General features: G+C 36.2%; 1 protein-coding gene across 3 annotated transcripts in view; it reads right to left on the minus strand.

Annotated features, from left to right (window-relative positions):
• The window catches only part of SMAD2 (SMAD family member 2), an 85,307-nt gene that overhangs the window by 28,415 nt on the left and 31,415 nt on the right, over window positions 1–25,477 (minus strand). For 2 of the 3 annotated variants that reach the window (XM_011968986.1, XM_011968985.1), the window contains exons 2-3: window positions 1,860–2,053; window positions 960–1,094 (exon numbers count right to left, since the gene is read on the minus strand). In XM_011968986.1, the coding sequence (XP_011824376.1) occupies window positions 960–1,094; window positions 1,860–2,053 (329 nt within the window). Of the gene's footprint in view, window positions 1–959; window positions 1,095–1,859; window positions 2,054–3,088; window positions 3,179–25,477 lie in introns of all 3 variants that reach the window. The other variant, XM_011968984.1, reaches the window with a different exon arrangement.

Consider the following 25,477-nt stretch of genomic DNA (forward strand, 5'->3'; position numbering starts at 1 on the left):
AAAAATTATCTTCAATGCATAAGCATTATTTCCATGATGGATACATGAAAGAAATAATTGTTTAAATGTATTAAAACTGTATTTTAAAAATTTTGTAAATGCTCTTAGGTTCCTTACATATTTTTAGTGTATAAAATAAGAGTGGAATGGAAGAATATTACAAAAGGAAGAAAGAAATCAAGACACCATAGCTTAATCTAATCCTCATCCTAACATCATGCTGTTTCTGCTAGGGAGAAAAATCAATCAAACAAAACAAAAAGGAAAACATACAAGAAAAGTAACAAAATATTAGTCGTTCTCAAAAAAAAAAACCATAAAAAACGAAAAGGCCAGATATCGTATCGTGGAGTATTACTGGATCACACAACACATCAGAACAAAATTTGAGAACCATGTAGCTGAATTCATTTTTCATCAGGAATCACTAAGATGCAGACGAAACATAATGAAAAGAGGTTTTCTGATGTTCAGTATAATATGTAAGTGCTGCTACGTCTATAGAACTAAGTATTGTATTTCTTATAGAAATGTTACATTTCTGTTAAATATTACCAAGTTACCTAAGAAAAAGTGATCACTGGGTGGATTTTCAGTTACATGTGTTTCAGGGGTACTTTTTTCCTACATCATTTGTTTTGCTTACATTCTGCATCTCGCTTAGCTTCAACAACTAAGATAAACTTACTAAGATCTTTTCTTTTCTGCTTCTCACAGTACTTTGATTAAAGTCACTGCAAAAGAAAATGAAATATAAAGTAAAACTCTTCTCCAAACAAAACTGTTTAATGTACTAGGCTTATACATTTCACAAAATAATCACCCAACAAATCCGATTTTTCTATTAAAAACTCAAAAGCATTTTAAAAAAAGTGAAAGCACAATTTACTAATACTTCAATGCTTATGAATAACATTTGTATCTATCCAAGTTTTAGAAGATTCAGAAGTCAAAAATACCTGGAATATAATTACTCTGTGGCTCAATTCCTGCTGGGAAGTTAGTGTTTTCTGGAATGGAGTGAGTATAGTCATCCAGAGGCGGAAGTTCTGTTAGGATCTCAGTGTGTCGGGGCACTAATACTGGAGGCAAAACTGAAAAAGTTCAAGAAAGCCTAGTTATGGCAAAGAGCAAAGGGGAGTGGGGGAACCTTTTTTAAAGTTTCAACAAGAAGAAGAGAAGTTGCAGCTTAATTTTTAAAGTTAGGGTCTGACAAATCTGATTACGGCTTTAACTTATGTAGTCTATTATTCAAATTTCCAAGTTCTAATTTACCTCAAACTTTTGGAAACAATGTGATCCTGGTAATATATTACCATAAAAGTTCATAAATCCCCACTGGAAAAGTTAACATTGTCTTTATCTGTACAATCAGATATAGAAAAATTTCCAAAAATACAGCTACTGCTATATTTTTTAATAGTTTCAGGTAGACAGCTAACTAAATGAAGTCTTATTACAAGCTTTACTAAACAGCGTATATACAAATGATGTCATTAAAGTACTTCTAAAAGCACTCCAAGTGCAAAATGCTTGAAAATAAGTTACTGCAGCAGGGACATGTAGAAGCACATCAGCACAGCTCTAAGCAGACTGCCAATCTACAGGATTTCCTGGATATGCACTTTAATGCCAAATCACATGCTACTCCAAGAAACAGATACATCTTTCCAAGATACGTTTTCCCATTAAAAATTTTAAAAAATAAAAAAAATTTAATTACCACCAAATAATATGCACAATTTAAGGTAATTTATTAGAATTTACACTAAAATTTTCCTGGGTCACAAGATTACTTAAATATACTTAAGTTCAGGCATTTAACTCAAAACCAAGAAAAAAACTTGCATTGTTCCTACCTGGTGTCTCAACTCTCTGATAGTGGTAAGGGTTTACACATACTTCATCCTTTTTAAGATTAAAAGCATATTCGCAGTTTTCAATTGCCTTGAGTTCATGATGACTGTGAAGATCAGGCCAGCGCCATAATCGGCAATATATAACATGTGGCAATCCTTTTCGATGGGATACCTGGAGACGACCATCAAGAGACCTATTGGGAAGCAAGGGGAAAACAAAGGAGGGAACTTTAAAAAAAAAAAAAAGTGTAGTCGAATGGGCTAAATTAGTACAGCAAAAGCATAAAGAAAAGAATGACAGCCATTTAGTTAGTTTTAGTGAGAATCAAGAAGAAAAATGTACTATTTAATGGATCTGATAAAAGTATGCAGCAGCACTAGCAGATGTTTCTCATAAATACGTCACATAAATGACTCAAATGCCAATGAAAGGCTAACTACTTGGGAAAAACTGATTTTTTTAAAAAATAGAGTTTATGCAGTTACACTTGAAAAACTTAGTTAACTTCTATGTTTAGAAAATCAAACTCATTTTGGAGATGCTTCTAAGGGTATTAATTCTGGAGGTGACTGAATAGTCAAAAAAGGAACTAGCGTGAAGAATGATAAATACCAACAATGATGTGATAGTAACTTCCTCAGACTACTACAACTCATTACCCAGTTGTGACTGTTTTGAGAACTGAGGTATATATATGTAGTTCACAAATAAATGTGGATGGTGATGAATATGATGAGATGAAATGAACAAATACCATATACGCAAAAAAGAGAATGAAGTGATTTTAAAAAGTAACATAAAAATGAGTTAACCTACTGTTAATTGTAATAAAAGGGGTTCATTAAATATGTATTTATTAGTATAAAGATGAGATTTTGGTAACAAGAAATTTAGCAAAACTGATCATGTATCTACTTAAAAATTAGGCCAACAACAGATTATAATCTGATCTCAAGCTAAAATATATATATAGTTATCAAAATTCTTATTCTTTAGGGGATACAGCAATTTAAAGAAGATTCAAACTAGAATTGCATTGATTAAAACATCAGCTGAAACATTTAATATATTTTTTATACTGGCAAGCAGATATTTTAAATGCTATGCCTTATTTTACATTAAGGAAACATCCTAGGCAAAATTACACTAAGCAACCCCATATAGGTCTTTCAAAATATACCCCCCTCCCACAAGATCTCTAGGATTCAACAGAGGGCAGAATATTCACCTGGTTTGTTCAGAGAAGCTGTAAAGGCCTGTTGTATCCCACTGATCTATCGTATTTGGTGTACTCAGTCCCCAAATTTCAGAGCAAGTGCTGTGCATAAATTGAAAAACAAAAAATTGATGTGAACATGGAAGCATGGTTATTCAAAATACCATGATGTAAAACATGGAGAATGTACAGAATACTTCCTTCACCCAGAAAATATACAATTGCTTCACTTTTTCACAGGCATGTAGTGCTGGTTACTATATTTTCTATATGAAGGAAGCCAATAAAATGGAACATGTGACTCCAGATAAGTCATGATTATGTTTCTAAAATGTGAACACCAATGCCCTCTAGCTCAATGAATCATACCTATAATGCCCTTACCACTTTCCTCTATTCAAAAGATCTAAAACCTCTGCCATCAGCTTTACTAACAGTGCTTCATTTTATAATCCAATTTTTAAAAAAAATATCTAAAAACAGATGTCATCTGATTTTAATATAGAAAAAAATCCCCATAAAAATAGACATACATCCACAGTTAAGATTTTTGGGTTATTTGGTCATGATACTTTTAAGTTTTACTGAAAATTATGTTGCTCTCTTATCTCTAGAATAAACAAAGAAATAGACTTTGAAGTCATTCTAATTTAGTATACCACCTTAAAATTTTTCTCCCACATTTCTCTCCAGAATATGGACAGCTCAGAGTTAATTCTCCCTTTTCCCCTACCTCTACTTCATTTCGAAGTAACTTCTGGTCAGTGGGAGAAGGGAAAGAGAATTTAAAAGGAAGTTCTGGAATGGAACTTTGACAGCCAGTGTCTCAAGTACTACGTTGTACTTTTCTGAAAAGTCCATTTCTCACATATTACAAAATCATCAAAACCTCAATGCGGAGAAAGGAGTATTTCAAAACATCTTTTGAAGATAAACCAAGCAACTGATTAAATTTCAAATTTACACATTGTTAGTGAGCTTAACTGGATCAACAGTTCAAAGGGCAATGGTGAGAAGTGCTGGCTTCCTGTGGCCAGGCAACAGAACCACCTGGTATCCTTGGCTTTAGTGCTACAGGTGCTGTCACATAGCTATCAGGCTGCAGGAACACGTCATGCCCTGCTTTGGGGGCTACAGTGACTGGACAGTTCACAATAAAACCTGTTCAGAAATTTTCCAGCACCTCATTAAAGTATTTTACAGATTCTCTTGCTTTTTCAGGCTGCAAAATTTACCAGACTATAAAAGTCAGAAAAAGCCAGGTAAATTAAGGCTTAGACCTTTTCCTTTTTTCCAATGATATACTGATTTAAAAACCATGACATTAATGGTTTATTTAAAAGATATTTGTCAAATATCTATTGGAAACATATAGCACAATGTAGTTTAAATCACAATAGAATCACCTAAATTCTACAGACTTGCAAGTCTCAGTTTATGAAAGAAATGGTATACAGCAGACTCTTCTTTGAAAATAATTAACAAAAGTGTAGTGCAAGAGGCTATTCTGCTCTGCTATCAGAACATTTCACTCCAGTTATTCTGGGACTGACATGAGAACCAGAATCTAAAATAGAGCATGAAGTTTAATTTGTACTTTATTTAATCCTTGAAAGGAATCAGAGAAGAATAAACAGTAATTGTTAAGAACTTGCAATCAATCTAGAGGCAGACAGATCTAGACCCCAACCCTAATTCGGTCACTTTCCAACTGCTGCCATAGGATATATTTAAGCCTCAGTTCCATCATTATCATGCCTAACAAAAAAAAGGTTTATTTTAAAATATCAAATTTGCTTCTAGCTAGTAAAATCATTACCTGTTTACATAATAAAAAATATTTTTTAAAATAAACCAATTTATAATAAAACATAGAGCCCTCTGTATCCAAGGGTTCCACATCCTTGGATTCAACCAACTGCGGATCAAAAAGTAAAAAAATAAATTTTAAAAACTAAAAAAAAATACAACTGAAAAATACAAAATTTAAAAACTATATGGTACAACAACTATTTATACAGCATTTATATTGTATTACATATTATGCATAATATAGAGATGACTTAAAGCAGGAGTCTCAGAGGCCACAGACTGATACCGGTTCACGGCCTGTTAGGAACCAGGATGCACAGCAGGAAGTGAGCAGCAAGGGAGAGACCGTTACCACCTGAGCTCTGCCTCCTGGAAGATCAGCAGTGGCATTAGATTCTCATAGGAGTGAGAACCCTATTGTGAAATGCACATGCGAGGGCTTTAGGTTGGGCACTCCTTAAGAGAATCTAACTAATGCCTGCTGATCTGAGATGGAATGGCTTTATCCCAAAACCACTGCCACACCGCCACAGTTGGTGGAAAAATTGTCTTTCATGAATCTGGCTTCTGGTGCCAAAACAGTTGGGAACAGCTGATTTAAAGTATGAGAAAATATGTGTAGGTTATGCGCAAATACAATGCCATTTTATTTTTAAAATAAGGCTTACTGCAGCCTTGACCTCCCAGCCTCAAGTAGTTCTCCCGCCTCAGCCTCCTGAGTAGCTGGGACTTAGGCGTGTGTCACCACAGTTGGCTAATTTTAACACTTTTTGTAGAGACAAAGTCTCACTGTGATACCAGGGATGGTCTTGAAGTCCTGGACTCAAGTGATCCTTCCACCTCAGCCTCTCAAAGTGTGGGATTACAGAAGTGAGTCAACATGCCCAGCCTTACAATGCTATTTTTATATCAGAGACTTGAGCATCCACTAATTCTGGTATGAGTGAAAAATCCTAGAACCAATCCCCCTTAGACAGTGAGAGTTGTATAAAGCAGCATCTAGATAAATGTAATTATAACTGTGTCAAACTATACAAAGAAACATTTTAAACATAACTAAAGAACACAAAAGTGCACTGAGCAAAAAGAAAAACATATGACCCTACACAGGAAGATACCATCATAGAGGTATTAATTCTACCAAATTTATATATTTGATGCAATCTCAATAAAAATAAATGCTTTAAAAATCCAGGTATTAGTCCAAATACTATAATAAGCCAAAATAAATAAGTATGACCAGAAAAATTCTAACAAAGAAAAGACTTGTCCTACCAGATTCTGAAGCACATTACAAATTCTCAATAATTAAAACAGTATGCAATTAGTAAAAGAATACACAAAACAGAATGGAGGTTCTACTTCCAGTAATGGCAGAGCAGCCTCAATTAGGCTAACTTTCCTTCAGATAACAATGATAAACTCTGAACAAAATATAATAATCAACTATTTGAAAACAGTGGAGACAGATCAAAAACAGACAAAAGCTGTAGAGAGGTCTACCCGTTAAAGCTGCAAACTGTACTGGATGAGAGCTGCATTTCTGTGGCTGTGTACCCAAGGGCACTCCCCAGTCACAGCTAGGCAGGGCAACTAGAATTCAAACAGAACACTGCAGGGGGTTTCTTTTTAGAAAACTGCAGTTTTACTGACCTAGAATCAGAGGACACATTTGGGGCTGCCAGAGAGTTTGAAAAAAGAAGGAAGATACCCTGTAAAGAAAGAGGCACAAGGGAAAAACATCAAAATGTGACTGTGAACTCTGCCCAAACTCAACTTTGCTCAAAGATACTTTTTAAAAGCTAAGTATATAGAGATACAGCATATTCACAGATGAGTCAATATTAAGATGTCCATCTGCCCTCATTCCCTAATGAATTGTTGCTGCTTTGTTTTATATCTATTACAGCCACCATTTCAGCAAAAATATTTTTGTAGCAACTGACAAGCTGATCTAAAATGCATATGGAAATACTAAGGATCCTGAGTAGCAAAACAATCTTGAAAAAGAATTACTGACCCATGGATGAATCTTGGGAATATAGTGATCAAAAGAAGCTGAACAGTAAAGTATCTACACTGAATGATTCCACTTACATGAAGTTCTAGAAGTGGCAAAACAAATTCAAAGTGAAAAATTTCAAACAGTGGTTGTTTCCAGAAGAACCACTAGGAAAGAGTATGAAAGAACTTTCTGGATGATTGAAACGTTCTTTATCTTAAAACACTGGTATATGCATTTGCTGAATCTAAGTAAATCGAATATATGATTTGTGCACTTCACCATGTGAAAATTTTACCTGAGAAAAGGAAAAACACAGAAGAACACAAAGAAAAGTAAAAACCAAAACAGAAAAAGTCCCAACAAAAAATTCATAGGACAATTTAGCATATGATGAAGGCACCCTATGAATTGATATGGAAAGGTCTAAAACATGCTACTTCCTGTATTAAAAAAGGACAGGTAAAAAGATCTGTAATTACTCGCTAATATATGCATAAAGACACACATACATCATGAACAGTAGTTACGTGAGGTGCAGACAGAGTGGGGAGAGGTTCCAATGTATGTTTGTGTATATGCATGCTTGTAGGTGTATACATACATAAACATACGTATTTTTGAGCCATGTGAATGTACTGCCTTTCACCAAAATTGTAAAAATAAAACAAGAAAATATTGCCAGAGAATTAAATGCAAATCAACATCTTCTCGACACTTCTATAAAAAGATACGGTTCTAAAACATCAGAGGCACATTACTTCCTATACTGCATCATCTAAAGCACAGTTTGGGCATTATAACAACAGACAAATAGTAACATGCCAGCCTGAGCCCTGATCATTCTTTTCTCACACAATGTCCTTTCTGTCTCACATGAACCTTTGGTACCAATTTTCTTCCATGTGCATTTATGTTAACTGCCCCTTCCTAGCCACCTTTTAACTTTACTACTAATTCTTTAATATGTCTAGCAAACCAGGTCAATTTTTAAGATGCCTTTTGGTAGGTTTTAATCAGGCAGTTTTAATCACCCACTCTTCCTTAAAGATTCTGTCTAACCACAATGTATTTCCCCGCAACACCCTGAGCTCTCAAAGGCCTGTGTACCAAACCCAGCAAACAACGTATTTGATGACCCAACTGGTATTTTCATAGTACAAAAAGTGGATTATAATATTCCCAGTCGCATTAAATTATAACATTCTAAATAACACTGGGGAAAAACTGTATCTCCCAGGTTTTCATTTTGTTAATAAAAAGTGTAAGTTATAACTTGCAGGTATGGCCAGTTTCTAAAAAAATATTAAAAAAAACAAATGCAGGAAAAATTTTAGAGAACTAGCACTGATTGTAACAACTATATAAAAAGCCTTTTATACATTCAATAACTTTCACTAATCTAAGATTATCTACTTTAAAATGCAACATTATTTGTGTAACACTTGAAAATCCTCTTTCAATTTTACTTATAAGGGGTATCTCAAAGTGAAAAAAATGTGCATCTTACAAATATTTGATGACAATTATCTTCATAGGCTAGCTACTTTATATCAAGTACTGTGTAAGACTAAATGGATTATCCACCTCAAAGTAACCTGCAAGTTGTGTAAAACTAGTATCCATCACCTATTAAATTGATGTTAATTGGAAGATTGTGGGTTATATAATGGAGTATACATTTGTCTTTCGGTTAGCGTATGTTTGCATTCAAGTACGTTTCTATACATTTAATATTAAAGGAAGTCCACAAGAAATGTCTGTACATTACTCAAATGTGAAAAACATAAACCTGTACAACATCAAGCTGTTTACAAAGTACTAAGGATAGAAAACAGGTCTGAAAATGTTAAACTAAGACTACTTGCTATGTGAAATCAACAATATAACCTAAAGAGATTATTAAGTTATAACAATGATAGCAATATCCCAAACACATTGGCTCAACATTTCCTAAGCTTATTTGACCATCTAACGTCAGGATATTCTTAAAACTCTTATGTACTGAAAAATATCAGCAAAAATTGGTCTCATAAATTCTGCCTGAACAAATTTGATATTGCTTACTAACAAATTAATGTGAAATATTACAATATGTTGAAATAAGATGTAACAGACCATTAACTACAATGATGTCCCTGCATTAATATGCAAATGAACAATCATACGTATATTAGTATCTCATGCAAAGTCCCAAAGTTCTTTGCATTGAACAGTTTCTTAAAAACAGATTATTCCCCATCAACTGTGTAATGTTCTTGCTTATATATCCAGCTTGAATGAAAAAGATGTGGGGAGGAGAGGTAAAACAGCTATTAAAGTCATAAATAAACTAAAATAGCAACTACATTTGTTGGCATACAGTATATTAATCACTAAACTAACAGGATGACTTGGTAGTAAACCTGATAGAAATCCTTATCAAATTTCCCTAGTAATAACTTTTACAGTAAGTATTTCAGTAAAACAAAGATTTTCTTCATCTAAGAATAAGCTAACTTTTGAAAACTGAAGTTAAAATTTAATATCTAGTGTACAATTTACAAAGTACACACTTGCCTACATATATACACATCTAAATTAACATTTTGCACTTTGTTCCAATCATCCAGATATTACATGTTTGTGTCAATTAATATACTACTTTTTTGCATTAAGGATATAGATATTTATTCACATCTTTGTTATGGAGAAAGAAAAGAGAAGCAGTGAGAAGCTGAAGAAAACACTACCAACTTTGGGCAAAAGGTGGCTCGTATCACAGAATCTCGTAACCCTTTAAACCAGTTTTACTGTTCCTACCATATCTGCAAGATTTAGTGCTGCAGTTAGACAATCAATATCAAAAGTAATAAACCCCATTGTTTTACTCATTTGTTATTTTTCATGATCTTCTTGCCTAAACAGTGTATTTTTTTTTTTTTTTAAGAAATCAAAAGGGGTAACAACCTAAGTTGTCACCTTGGTGAGATTAAAGCATGCTGAACACTCAGTAAAATTAATTAGCAGAATATTATCAACAAAAGGAACTTTCCTGAGGTTCCAGCTCTTGATTACTGATCTACTCATTCAATACAGACTTCTAGGGGAATAATCTGTAACTATGCATCCATAATTATTTCTACTTAAAATAGTCCTTTCATTTTTATATGTGACTTAAGACTAAAAGTTTAAACAGCTTAGGAATGAAGAGTTAATCACTGTAATAATTTTTTTAAGTCTCCATAATTACAAGTACTATGTGTGGCTGTGTATTTTATCTTCACTACAAATATAATTGAAAGACACAAAATAGACTGTAGTATTCAACTACAAATGTTTAAATGTTATTTATCACATCACTGAAAACAATGTGACTACTTTGATTAACTTTAAATTCTTAATCAATGATTAAGAATGATGGCCTTTTATTTGCCTCAGAATCCAGTCTCTTCCCTATATTGTTTGCAAAATGTAGACAATCCTGATTGAGAAACAAGTAGGTGCAAATGATATTTTAAGTTGCTGTATTACAGATGTAAAAAACTGTATCTCTTGAAAACCTGAGATATTCCTGAATAAAAACTGAAAATACAAAAGAAATATAGTAAGAAATTTATTTCAAAAAGTTTGAATCATCAACAATAGCTGATAAGTGCTCACATTCCTTCATAATTAAGGCATAATTGGGCAGTAATTAAATCTGGAGACAGTTTAACAGGGTCCTTAACTGGCTTAAACCTTCACTCTGTAGAAAATGTTTTTCGATTTTATCTTGTAGCAATTAAATAGTAACCATTCAAAAACAGGGTCACCAAATGCGCATCCCAGTATGTCAGGGTTTCATTCTAAGTTTCAAATCAGAACAGAACATGTCTACATTCCAGATACCCAAACTGTACACAGCTCTAAGCAGAGCTCATCACACAACGCTGTGGTACTGTCATTTGTATAATTTTACAAGAACACACACAAAACAGAATTTTAAAAAATAAACTAATGCCAAGTCTTCCTAATCAATAACATAGTTAAGTCCAATAATATGTCCAGATATGTCACGAATAGCTTTATTCCAAGGTCTTTGATGCTCATATAGTAAGTACAATTTTAACAACTAATTCTATCACGAAAGTTTGCAGAAAGCTCTGTAGAGCTGGATCCCTACACGTTCTTAAGAATCAAGCAAATCGCCTGGGCAACAAAGTGAGACCCCATCTCTACAATTAGCCAGGCAAGGTGGCACGTGCCTGCGGTCCCAGCTACTTGGGAGGCTGAGGCAGGACGACGGTTTGAGTTCAGGAGTTTCAGGCCACAGTGAGCTATGACGCACTACTGCACTCCAGCCTGGGTAACAGTGAGATCCCATCTTTAAAAAAAAAAAAAAGAATCAAGCAAACTTTTGGAGAGGAACACCTCAGAAAAGAAAAACTCAACAGTTTCCAAGTATTTACTCCAACTTCTCAGATACTTCCATGAACAAGCTTTCCATCTTCTCCTGAGTTCTGTATTACAAAAAATTTCAAGCATCCATTAAAGTTTAGCGTAAGCACCCTACATATTCATCAGCTAGATTCTGCAATTTGGATTTGTTTTCCTTTGCTCTGTCATCTATCTACTTAACCTCTCTATCCATCTCTTACTTTTTGGAACATTAAAAATAAGGTTGTACCTGGGCAGCCTGGACAACATGGTCAAACCCCATTTCTACCAAAAATCCAAAATATTAGCTGGGTGTGCTGGTGCACACCTGTGCTCCTAGTACTCAGGAGGCCAAGGCTTGAGCCCAGCAGGTGGAGGCTGCAGTGAAACTGCACCACTGCACTCACTCCACCTTGGATGACAGAGCTAGACCCCGTCTGAGAGAGAGAAAAAAAAAAGTTGCAGATACCACAAATCTAGACACTTAAGAATGCACATAAGTAGAGTTCGCGGTTCCTTTTTTCTTTAGGTGAAATTTACACAGCATGAGACACGTATCTTAATGGTACCGTTTGAGTTTTCTCAGATGCATAGATTGTACACTTCTCAACCCTGTCAAGATCATCAGCCATGTCCCTTTCTCAATGTCTGGCATCCATGCCCCCATCCCCAGAGGCAACCACTAATCTGATCTTTTCACCACAGGTGTAGTGTCTTCTGGAAAGTCTATGAATGGAATATGATACATATTCACTTGGGTCTAGCTTTTTTGACTCAGCATGATTTTGAGATTCATCCATGTTAATGTATATGATGTGTGTGTGTGTGTAGTTGTTTTCCATTACTTGAACAAGCACAATTTGTTTAGTCATTCTTACACTGATGGACACCTGACCTGTTGCCAGGTTTTAATTATTGTGAATAAAGTTGCCATGAACATTCAAGAAAGTATATGTCATTTTATAGAAAAATGATTTCTTTTTTCTCGGGTAAATACCCAGAAGTGAAAATCTTGAGTCAGTGGGTAGATGCGTGTTTAGCTGTTCAATAAATCACCAGATATTTTTCCAGAGCACAAGTATGATTTTACAGTCCTCCCTCTTTCAACGTACGAGAGCTCCTGGTTATTCCAAAGCCTCATCAACATTTGGTGTGGTCAGTCTTTAATTACAGGTAGTCTGATGATTGTGCAGTGGTGTTTCACTATGGTTTCAATTTTCATTTTCCTGAAGCCTACTGATATTACACACTTTTCCACTTCTTTACTGGACCTTTATCTTCAGTGAAGTAGCCAACTACTGTCCATTTTAAAATTAGGCTATCTTTCCATTACTGAGTTACAGAAATCTTTACAAATTCTAGATTCAATCCTTTCAGAAATGTTTTGCAAATATTTTCTCCCACTCTGACTTATTTTTTAACAATGGATTTTCATAAGATGCTTTGTATACTGATGGAGTCTAACTTTGCCGCTTTCACGGTCACTGCATTCTACATACTTTAAACAATTCTGTTTACCCCCAAGTCACAAATATATTCTCCTATATTTTATTGCTTTATAGTTTTAGCTTTAATTAGGACTACAATTTATCCAGAATTATTTTTTTTCCACTAGTATAAGGTGGAGTCATATTCATTCTTCCATATGGATATTCAGCTGTTCCAGCACTATTTGTTGAAAGACTTTCCTTTCCCTACTGGGTTGCTTTGGCAACCTTGCTGAAAATCAAATAGGCACACAGTGTTTATCTATTTGGGGCTATCTTATTTGTTTTTATGTCAGTATCACACTGTACAGATTACTATGGCTTCAAGGTGACTCTTGAAGTCATAATTTAAGTACTCTAACTTATTACTGTGTTTTCCAATTCACAAGGGTATCGATCAGTTTACTGCATGGTAATTCCAACATGTAGGTCTTCTGGGGTTGGTCTCCTCATGTTAAAGGGTCACATTTTGTTTGTTCTTTGTATGTTAAGTAATTTACGATTGTATGCTAGACACACTGTGAATTTTATCTGATGGAAGTTAGAGGTTCTGTTACTGTCTTCCAAAAAGTCTTCATTTTTGTTTCACCAGAAAATTAACCTGGTTGTATTCAAACCACAAACTCTGCCATGGAGCAATTCAAATCAGGCTGATTATTTGGCTGTACTGTCTACCGCACACATGTGGGGTCAGCAGGTGATTTTGGCAAAGTTTGTAGGCAGAATCCAGGGCTCTCTTTCTGAAACTCTCCTTGCTGATATTCACTCCTCACTCTCCAGTAGCTGTGATTCTCCCAAGTCCTACCTTCAAGGACTTGGTGCTTCAAGGCCAGAAAGACTTGGTTTTGTATTGGAATTTTAGCTACCCTGTACACTTTACATGGACAAAAGCTGTACAACAGAAAATTCGCCTGCGCCATTTCCTTCTTCCAAGTGTCAATGCCCTCTAAAACATGCCTATTTTTGTTTATTCTCCAGTACTTCATGTTATTTTTAGAATTTTGTGCAGTTTGTTATTGAGGGAGTGTCAGTCTGGTAAGAGCATACCTGGCCAAATGAGAATCACAACTCCCTCTTCATTTGTTTAATTTCTCTCAGCAAGGTTTTGACATTTTAAGCAGAGGTCGTGTGTGTGTGTGTGTGTGTTTAATGTATTCCTAAGTAGTTGAGTACTGACGCTACTATTCATGAATTTTCTTAACACCCCTATTTGTCTGCTGCTAGTATTAACAAAAATACAATTGATTTTTAGACACTGAACCTATAAATTTGCAGCCTTGCTAAATTTACTCATTTGCTTTGGTGGCTATATTTATAGACTCCTTAGGATTTCATAAATAAATAAGCATGTCATCTACAAATAGAATTTTAAAACATTCCTTCAGATCTTTAAACCTTTTATCTTTTGTTTTCCCGACTCACTGCACTTGCTAGGTCTTCTATTAAAATAATAAAGACACAAGAGTAGACATCTCTGTCTTGTTCTTGGGGGAAAACACAGTATTTCATGATTAAGTATATCCTTAGCTGTTGGTGTTTCTTAAATACCCTTTATCAGACTGAGAAAGTCTCTTCGTTTCTCATTTGCTGGAAGTGCTTATCATGAATGGATGATGAATTTTGTCAAACGCTTTTGATCAAGTGAGGTGATCTTATAGTTTTCCTCCTTGGTTAATGCAATGAATTACCTAGTTTTGCTTTGTTTTTGGTTTGGTTTTGTTTCTGCCAGACAGGGTCTTGCTTTTTCACCCCAACTGGAGTGTGGTGGCGTGATCACTGTTCACTGCAGGTTCAACCTCCCAGGCCAAAGTAATCCTCCCGCCTCAGCCTTCCAAATAATTGAAACCATAGGAATGCACTACCATGCCCGACTAATTTTTTTTTTTTCTTTTTTTTTTTTTTTTTTTTGCAGTGGAGATGGAGTCTTATGCTGCCTAGGCTGGTCTCAAACTCCTTAACTCTCAAGCAATCCTCCTGCCTTGGCCTCCCAAAGTGTTGGGATTAGAGGCATGAGCCATCGCATCTGGACTGATTAATTTTTCTTTTTCGCAGGGTATGGGACAAGGTCCCAATGTCTCATGCAGGCTGGAGTGCATTGGTGCAATCATAGCTCACTTCAGCCTTGAACCCCTGGGCTCAAGTGATCCTCCTGCCTCAGCCTCTGAGTAGCTGAAACCACAGGGGCATGCCACCATGCCTGGGTGGGTAATTTTATCTGTCTATAGAAATGAGGTCTTGCCTTGTTGCCCAGGCTGGTCTTGAACTCCTAGGCTTAAAGCAATCCTCCTGCCTTGGCCTCCCAAAGTGCTGGGATTACAGGTATAAGCCACTGCGCCTGGCTCACACTGATTAATTTTTGAAAGTTATAAACTAACCCTGCATTGTTGGAATACATAGAACTCAATTATGATGTATTCTTTTCTCATGTATGTTAGCGATGTATTAATATTTGACTTTTCTTTTAGTCGCATCTTTGTCAGGTTTTGGTTTCAGGGTTATGTGAACCTCATAAAACAGCATTTTTCTGAGTTTATTCTGTCTATAAGATTGGTGATATTTGTTGCACAAATGCTTACATTTACCAGTAAAACCATGTGGGCCTGAAGTTTCCTTTGCAGGAAAGTTTTTGACTATGAAGTCAACTTCTTTCATTGTTATAGGGCTACCCAGATCTTGTATTTCTTCATGCATCAGCTGGGGGTAATCTAAATTTCATCATAACATTTAGTCATCAAATTTAATGGCATAAAATTGTTTATAATAATTGCTTATAATATTTTTACTGTCTGTAGGACCTACCACGACAATTCTTCCATCAGTACTAATATAGGTCATTTGTGATTGTGGGCTCTCTGTCTTTTTCTCGATCAGTCTAATAAGCATTTATCTTTCCAAAGAACCCGCTTTTGGCTTTCTCTACTAGCCACTGATTTCTACTCTTTATTTTTATTATTTCTTCCTTCTACTTACTTTCTATTTTATCTTTTTAGGTAACTTTCTTTCCTAGCAGATTATTTAAAACTATAAAATTTTCCATTAGGCACTCTTTCAGCTACATCCCACATATGTGATATGCTGTATTTTCATTATAATTTGGTTTAAATATATATTTTACCTCATTTTTCCCCTAAATAAACCGTAAGTCAGAATTTTAAGGTTTAATTTCCATTTCTTAACAGATGTCTTATTGGTATTAATTTCTTATTCTATTGTTGGCGAGAACATACTTTGGATTTCAATCTTTTAAAATTGACTGAGAATTGTGCCCTGTAAACAGTCTCCTGATGAGGTTACCATGAACACTTGAAACGCTTGTATTTCTACTCATGTTGGGTTTAGTATTCTATAAATACCACGTAGGTAGTTAATAATGTAACTTAAAACTTCTATGTCTTTACTGATTTTTTTGTTCTAATTGAACTCTCCAATTGTGGATTTGTGATTCTGTACCGTTAATTCTACTCAGTTTTGTTGCATGTATTTTTAAGTTCCTTTATTAAGCAGATATAATTTATTGTTATGACACCCTGATGTTGGTGATTTAGAGATGTCACTTTACAATCTTCTGACTCTGTTGCTGATCACCTGTCATTCGTATGTTGCATGCCATTTTTCACCAGCAGCTTTAACACTCCCTCTTTCATTAGTTTGACCATGATACATCTAAGTGTGGTTTTCTTCTTATTTATGCTGTTTGAGTTGAATAAGAAATCCGACTCCATTTCTGACATTTGACTGCTGATAGGTTTTAAGCCCCACCATTTCCTCTTCCCCTTCTGCCTCGAATCTGGGCAAGCTGGTAAGAAAGCCCAGGTGCTCCACCTGTTGATACTAGGGAAATTTCAAACCAGGCAAGTCTCAGAATATGTAGTGTAAAAACCAGCTCACAGCCGCATTCCCTAATCACCATAAAACCCAAGCCAGTCTCCTATCACTGCTCTCTCAAGTCATTTTTGGACCAACTTGGAAGCCTGCCATGCTCTACCCAGAAAGCATCATTATGTGAGTAATAAACCTTTTCATGCTCTTTTGGTGCATGTAATATAGGTGACATCATTAGTTTCACACCAAAATCAAATTTTATATATAAAACCCCATCCCACATACAGTTCACACTTATTAAGCACCAACTATGTACTAAGCTCTTACACATATTAAACTGCTTAATCCTTCAACAATGCCATGAATGAAGCATTGTTGTCCCCATTTGACAAATGAGGTAAGGGAAGCACAGAGACAAAGTAACACGTCTAAGGTGCTACAGCCAGCAAGTAGCAGAAACAGAGGCCACATTCTGAATTACTAACATTACTCCGCCCCATATATAGTTACTAAAAAGAAACAAGTAATATAAACATAGCAAATCAAAACTAAAACAGTAACACTGGTATAATATCCCAGGCAGGTAAAACATTTACATAACATGTTTAATTATAAAAACTGAAGATTTCACCGTAAGAGGTATTTTCTCAGGAAAGAAAATTTCTTTGGACAAGTAAATTGAGAGAGCCCCTTCCAAATTAAAATAAGCAGCTTAGGTTTCCAAATATTAATAACTAAATAAAAAATAGAGGGAGACAACAGAACTTCCATAATCACACTCCTATAAGTCACATAGTCCTATGAGAATAAAATTGACACGTCTACTCATCTTTGATATAGTATAGCCTTTCTTAGAAGAAGGACCAGGTGATGATTGAAAAAAACTTTCTCAATATTTTCTACCTCCACCTCCAAATGCTGTATTAAAAACTCTACTCCGAGATACTGCTTCATATTTCTGCTGCCTCTGAAAAACAAAATATCTCCCATGCATAAAATAGTCTCTACTATTGAAAAGATTTAAATATCAATTCTAAAAATGGTCGAAGTATTTCAAACCCTTCCAAATACAAACTTTTTACTTAAAAAAAAAAAATAAGCTAACACTGAAAGGGCTCAGGTACATTTACTTTAATAACATAGCTTATCGATTTTCTAGATTTAGTCATATTTTTATATATGTGTGTGTGTATATATATGTGTGTGTGTGTGTGTGTGTATATATATATTTTCCCCTCCAAGACAGTCTCACTCTGTCACCCAGGCTGGAGCACAGTGGCACTATCTTGGCTCACTGAAACCTCCATGTCCTGGGTTCAAGCAATTCTCATGCCTCAGCCTCTTGGATAGCTAGAATTACGCCACCTGGCCCAGCTAATTTTTGTATGTTTAGTAGACACAGGATTTCACCATGCTGGCCAGGCTGGTCTCGGAACTCATGACCTCAAGTTATCCACCTGTCGCAGCCTCCCAAAGTGCTGGGATTACAGGCATGAGCCACTGTGTCTGGCCAATATATACTGTTTTTAACAATTAAAAAAAAAATAGTATCGTAAATGACAAAATAAATATAAAATATAAGTAACAAGTCATTCTAATAATAAAATAAGTGCATAAAATCTGGAATACATGGTTGGTCTCTGTATCTGTGCATTCCACATCCACGGATAGAAAGTACTAGAGGAAAAACTATATAAAATAGCAATACAACAATAAAGAATACAGGCTGGGCATGGTGACTCACACTTGTAATCCCAGCACTTTGGGAGGCTGAGGCAGGCAGATTGCTTGAGCCCAGGAGTTCAAGATCAGACCTGGCAACATGATGAAACCCTGTCTCTACCAAAAATACAAAAATTAGCCTAGCATGGTGGCACGCACTTGTAGTCCCAGGTATTCAAGAGGGTGAGGTGAGAGGATCACCTCAGCCCAGGAAGCAGAGATAGCAGTAAGCCAAGATTGCACTACTGCACTCCAGCCTGGGCAACAGAGCCAGATGCTGTCTCCCTGCCACCTCCAAAACAAAGTTTGTGGGGTGGAAGTACATAGGTTATATGCGAATACTATGCCATTTTATATAAGAGACTTGAGTGTCTCCAGATTTTGGAGATATGGGGTATCCCAAGGATACCAAAGGATGACTGTATATCAAATATAAAACAATGATTGCAATACAGAATGTGATTCCATGAAATTCAACTTTTTAAGTTATATAACGCTTTTATAACACTTGACTTTGATGGTAAAATGTTTTTATAATCTGACAATTTTTGAAAATTAGCATCCCACAAAATAAAAACTCAAATTTGTACAGCACTCTGAATGTGATAAACTGCTTTTATGCATACAGGTTTATGTTTAGATAACATGTTAAAATGTTTAGGCAAATGTTTAAGCACATAGATTAATGTTTTATACTTGTGGATGCAAATTATATAAGGCATCATATAAAAATTACAGGAAAACCCTTTTAAATTACTTAACTTCATTATAAATTTTTGTTCAGTATCTCTCAATTTCCCTATCATCCTAAATAAAAATATAACCTTCTTTCACTGCCCCCAATCCCCACTGTCCTAGCAAATTTCAGAGAAATTATATAGCCATAAAGATAAGCAAAGTTCTAAAAGACAAAAGGCTGGAGTGAAGGATTTAGTGAGAAGTCTCCTTACATATTTCAGTTCTAATTTAAGTATTATTAGTGATCACAGTTTCATAAGAGCACCAAGAGCATTTCATAGCGCTTCCCATAATAACCCAAAGACAGAATTGAAAGTTGGATTCTGAGAGTAAAGACTAACCTACCGCTTCACGGAAAACGATGATGATAGAAGAAAACTGTAGTTGTGACATTTATTTGAAAATAAAACATCACTGGCTAATTTAACCGGTATCACGATTATATGCAAAAAAAAAAAAAAGCTTTTATTTCATGCAGACACACGTAACATCCCTTTTTTCTCTCCACATATTCTCCCTGTCCCCAGCAACCACTAAATTTGGAATTCTCAGTTTTCAAAAGGAGGATACAGACAGCTCATGAAACAAGCTAGACTTAGTGAGCTCCCTCCCGCCACCACTCTAGTCATTGCTCTCCAACAAGCTCTTCTCAAGCTGCTTTTATCCCGTCTACACAAAATCTCAAAAAGATTTCAACACTTTCCAGTCATGTCCAGATATCTGTATTAACAGCAAACGTTTTCAGAAATTAAAAATCCAGCCAGAGCAAAGCCAAAATCTCACTATCTCATTAATTCTTTTCACGCTACCTCTTCCAATACTCTCCATCTATTATTCTTAAGGCCCCTCCCGGTTCTGAAATAGCAGGAAGAGGGAGTCTGAGAGAAAAGGGGCACAATCTTATGTGGCTGGCTGGCCTGTGATCTGCTGTGACAGTAATGTGATGGAGTCCTGTGGAGGCTGGAAGTCTAAATGCAGACTCTCTCACCTACAGTTAGTTCCTGATGCAGGAACTTCTCAGGCTGGCCTGCTTGGATCACTGCGACCCTCCAACCAAGAATGGCCTCTTGATCCTTTCAAGGGACGCCAACTTCAACTATTATGTCTTACTAAAGTCTACTTAGTCCATGGGGGTAATTCTTCCAGCTTTGACCCATCGAACTCTGACAAAGTGCTGGCCACTCCCATTGTGCCCTTTCTTCATTCTACTGATACAGGGGCAGCTCCGGCCTTTATCTCACTTTCTAGGCTTTTTCAGACAGAAGTCAAGTACCAGTCTATTTTTCTGTCAAACCTCAGCAGACACTGTCAAACTGAGAAGTTCTTGTCAAGTCCTTCAAATTGGATTAACAAAAGGGAGAAATACCTTAACATGTACTACTCTCGCCAAAAATCTTTTCACTATGGGGTCCTTTCTCCTGAACTCATCATCTTTACACAGCCTAGAGGTGAGTAACAGGTTTTAACTGTATAACTGCTTGACTCAGGGTATCTTTTCTGCAAGTCCTGCATGAATGCCATAGCACCTCAATTTTGAATGTAGGTTATTGGCAATCTACTGTTCTCAGATTTGGGGTAAATATCAGATTTGGTAAATACCAAAACAGATCCTATTATAACATTCTGCTACAGTTCCACTTCCAGGTAAAATATAAGCAAGTCACAGCAGTCCAATGTTCTTACTAGAGCGGAAAAAAAAGAAGGAAAAAAAAAAAAAAAAAAAACCTTGCTCAAAAGGCAATGGAGAGCTATCAAACTAATGAGATCCAGCTGAACTAAAACTGCAGCAAAGCAGCTTTCTAGGTGAACTGACAAATGCCTATCACTTCCTCCCCTGGGGTCATGTGCAGATTCTAGGTGCAGGCTGAAGGCTTGGTCTGAGAAAGAACCTCTGAGGAATAAAACAGCAGAACTTCTGACAGTCACATGAGTATTGCCCCTCAAGACACTCATCAGATCTTAAAGCTGAGGCTAAAGAGCTCATACTTTGAAAGTCACCTCATACTTCGAAAAAGTAGAAGTGAATTTCCCAGTGTTTCAGGGGTTAGGTGACAGTCTAACAAGCTTTCAATCAAAATCCCTGGAAAGCTTTGTTTGCAGAAAGGGTATAATCCAGTGGCAGACTAAACCAAATTAAAATGGCAGTCTAGCCCCACCCAGCTCAATTGCTAATTAGATTAAGATGAGCATCCTCTCTATCTACCTGGTAAAGGTAGGAAAGGTCAAATACTCTGGGGAAAGCATTGTTTACAAGATCTTTATGGGTGAACTTTACATAATGTACACAATATACGGCATACAATAAATACTGTATGACATGAAAATGCAGGAAAATTTGAGAAAGAAAAGAACGGACAATAACAGAAGCAGACCAACAGATGATCCAGACATTAGAACTGCCATACAGAAGACTTTAAAGTAACTATTATAAATATATTAAGGAAATAGACAAAATAGATGGAGAATTTCAACAGATTTGGGATCTGTAATATCAAAGGAACATACCATAACTGAACGATATAATATTTGAAAGTAAGAACTTACGTAGGCTTAACAGACTGAATACAGCACAAAAACAGGACCAGTAAACTCAAAAGTAGATCAACAGAAAATATCTAAATTGAAAAAGAAAAGAAAAAAAAGGAAATGAAAACAACAGATTGTACGAGACGTTTTGATTTTAGCCCAAGTACAAGAGAAGATTTAAAGCAAGATATCCTAAACTGCTGTTTTACTATTATCTCACCTCTCCACAGTCCATATATGGGTACTGTCTATCTCAGGTACTTTGGATAGTGATACATTTACTTACATTGCCAGTGAGGACCACACAGGCCTGGAAGGACTCTACCACAAGACAGGAAGGGGAAGGAGTAAACAGTATGGTTTTTCCCCAGAATGTAGTCACATAAAAATGGCCTGGGTATGACATTTTGGGCTGGATGGTAAATACTTTAAAAAAACAAAAAAAACAAAAAAAACCTGGGTATCCTTGAATGGTTCCAGATAAGGCTGGAAACGGCCGGGTCCTGTGGCTCACGCCTGTAATCCCAGAACTTTGGGAGGCCAAGGCGGGCAGATCACAAGGTCAGGAGATCGAGACCATCCTGGCTACCATGGTGAAGCTCCATCTCTACTAAAAATACAAAAAATGAGCTGGGCATGGTGGTGGGTGCCTGTAGTCCCAGCTACTCAGTAGGCTGAGGCAGGAGAATGACGTGAACCCGGGAGGCGGAGCTTGCAGTGAGGCGAGATCACACCACTGCACTCCAGCCTGAGTGACAGAGCGAGACTCCATCTGAAAAAAAAAAAGACTGGAAACAGACCAAGGATGTTGGGAAAACAAAAGATTATTGTAATTTTTAAAATGTCTATTTTAGCAAGGTTGACTCTCTTTCCTGATGCTAATACGTTAATTTAATAGCACAAGAAAAGAGGGTATATTATTCATTGCATCAGGTGTTACATGATAAAATTACAGAAATTGATTAATTTGGGTATAATTCAGTAATTTTTATAAAGGGACAGAGGTCTTAGGGCAGGTAGGTATTTTCCCTGGTAAGGTAAGTGATAAAAATGTACCATTTAAGAAGCTATCATATACACAAGGGACTTTGAATACCAGGGTCCTGGAGTAGGAGCCCCCTCAAAATACCTAACTGTAAATGCAGGCACCAGACAAGGTCCAGGGTTTGGCAAAAAGTCTTCCAAAGTGTGTTTCCCATGATACTCGACCTCATTACAAATGCTTTCACATTTATAAACAGTGTATGACAAACTGGATGCTAAGGCTGATAAGAGGTTCCTATTCCCCATAACCTCAAAATTCTAATTCATATTTATAAAGTTTTGCTGTTCTGACTTTATCCACAAATTTTATACATTTAATAAACTAAATTATACATCATGCAATGTTGCCTGGCAAAAACTTTTTCTAAGCAGAGACAATACATTTTAATGTCTACAATGTAATGTGAGTTCTCTTGAAAAACAAAAATGGAAAGAAAACGAAGACCTAGAATATCTGAATATTTGCAATAGATCATATTCCTAGCTATAATGTTTTATAGCTTATGAAGCTCATTTACATTATTTCAATGGACCCAAAAGTCATACTGTGAAAGTACTCAGATAGCACTACTGCCTTTCACAGCTGTGAATAGTAAAAAGTACAGATTCCCCAGGATCTACACTCATCAATACTGAAGCTGACACAAAAACAGGTTATCAAACTTGAAATTCAGAGTTTCCTCCACCATAGTGCTTCATACATATTACGATACAGACAGACACACACACACGCCTATGTATGAATGAGAAGAAAGAATTATCCTATTACGAAAAAGCACTCGCTTAAAAATGGAAGAATACCACAGATTGGGTTCAAAAACACTTCTCTTTAGCTATTCCTGGTTACCTAAAGAAGCCAAAGGGTATGAACATGAAGTTAGAAATAAAATATGACAGTTTTTTTAATTAGAATTGCTCTATTCCAAGACAGTCTGCATAAAGTTACCAATTACTCTGATGTTTAAAAGTCTGTAAGAGGTGGCCGGGCATGGTGGCTCATGCCTGTAATCCCAGCACTTTGGAAGGCCGAGGCGGGCGGATCATCTGAGGTCAGGAGTTCGAAACCAGCCTGACCAACATGGAGAAACCCTGTCTCTACTAAAAAACACAAAATCAGGCAGGCGTGGTGGTGCATGCCTGTAATCCCAGCTACTCGGGAGGCTGAGGCAGGAGAATTGCTTGAACCTGGGAGGCAGAGGTCGCAGTGAACCGAGACTGTGCCATTGCACTCCAGCCTGGGCAATGAGAGAGAAACTCTGTCTCAAAAAAAAAAGTTTGTAAGAGGCAAAACAAAATCCAAATGTTAATGGCAGCATTAAAAAGAAACATCCTGGAAGGATACATGAGGCACTAGTATACAATGTTCACTACAGAGGAAAACTGCGTGACAAACGAACTGGGGTGGGAGGGAGACTGATTTTTCCACTGTATAATCACGGTTGATTTTTCAGTTGTGTACATGCTACTTTATGTTTTTAAGCAACTTTTTTTTTTTTTAAAGGGACAGCCTCTCACTATGTTGCCTGGTAAAGGAGTGCAGTGGCTGTTCACAGATGTAATCACCACACACTGCAGCCTGGAACTTCTGGGCTCAAGTGACCCTCCTGCCTCAACCTCCCAAGCAGCTGGGGCTACAGGTGCACACCACCACGTCTGGCTAGTAATATACTTTTTGAAAGAAAAAATAGTCATAAACATACAAATATCAAAAGAGAAAGCTAAAAAAATAGAAATGCCCTTTAACAGAAAAAACTGACTTCAAAGAAAAGAGACAAGAATAGTCTTGTCATAAAAAGGCAAGAATCAAATTGCTCAGAAGTCCTATTTAAACATTTAATTGTGCTGACTATAAAAATGATACACTTTTACATATAAATATTAGGAAAAAAACTACAGGACTTTTCTGGGTCATCCATACTCATTACTAAAAATTTGGTCAATTAATCTCTAAAAGTTTCATAATTAAGTGTTAACATTTTTAGAAGTATGCTTTATCGAGCTAACAAAACTCATTTCTAATTTGTTAATATACATAGTGAATTTTATAGAAAGCCCTTTCTAGATCCATGAGGATCATAAAGTGCTTCTTAAACATGATTATGTGGTATCTTATACTAACGGATTTCCTGTAGTTGTCATCCTTGAATGTCAACAATAAACATTACCTAGTCATTTTTGTGTGTGTGTGTCTGTGAGACGGAGTTTCGCTCTTGTCGCCCAGGCTGCAGTGCATTGGCTCAATCTAGGCTCACTGCAACCTGTGCCTCCTGGGTTCAAGCAATTCTCCTGCCTCAGCCTCCCGAGTAGCTGGGATTACAGGCGCACACGACCACATCCAGCTAGTTTTTGTATTTTCAGTAGAGACGGGGTTTTGCCAAGGCCAGGCTAGTATTAAACTCCTGACCTCAGGTGATCTGCCTGCCTCGGCCTCCCAAAGTGCTGGGATTACAGGCGTGAGTCACTGTGCCTAGTTATGTTTTTGTGGTTTTGTTTTTAATAAACCACTGAATTCTAGTTTCTGATACTTTATGACTTTTGCATCTATGTTTATAAGAGAGTGGTATAAACTTGTCTTTTGCTATCCTTGTTTAATTGTGGTATAAAAAGTGTTCTTTATTAGAGTTAAAGAAACTAAAGGTTAGGACTGGGTTTTTTTCTAATTCATATTAAAAACAATACAGATTCCAATGGACTGGTGGAAACAAAGAAAAAATGATACTGAAATGAACATCAGAAATCTGACAATATTCTGATTATTTCCTTAGGATGAAAGATCAAAAATATGATTACATGGTCAGAGTACCACCTTAGGAAAGTCCTTTTAATTTATGCTTATGGAAATAAATTTTG

Source organism: Mandrillus leucophaeus, unplaced genomic scaffold, assembly GCF_000951045.1.
Source record: "Mandrillus leucophaeus isolate KB7577 unplaced genomic scaffold, Mleu.le_1.0 Scaffold87, whole genome shotgun sequence".
Taxonomy (NCBI): Eukaryota; Metazoa; Chordata; class Mammalia; order Primates; family Cercopithecidae; genus Mandrillus; species Mandrillus leucophaeus.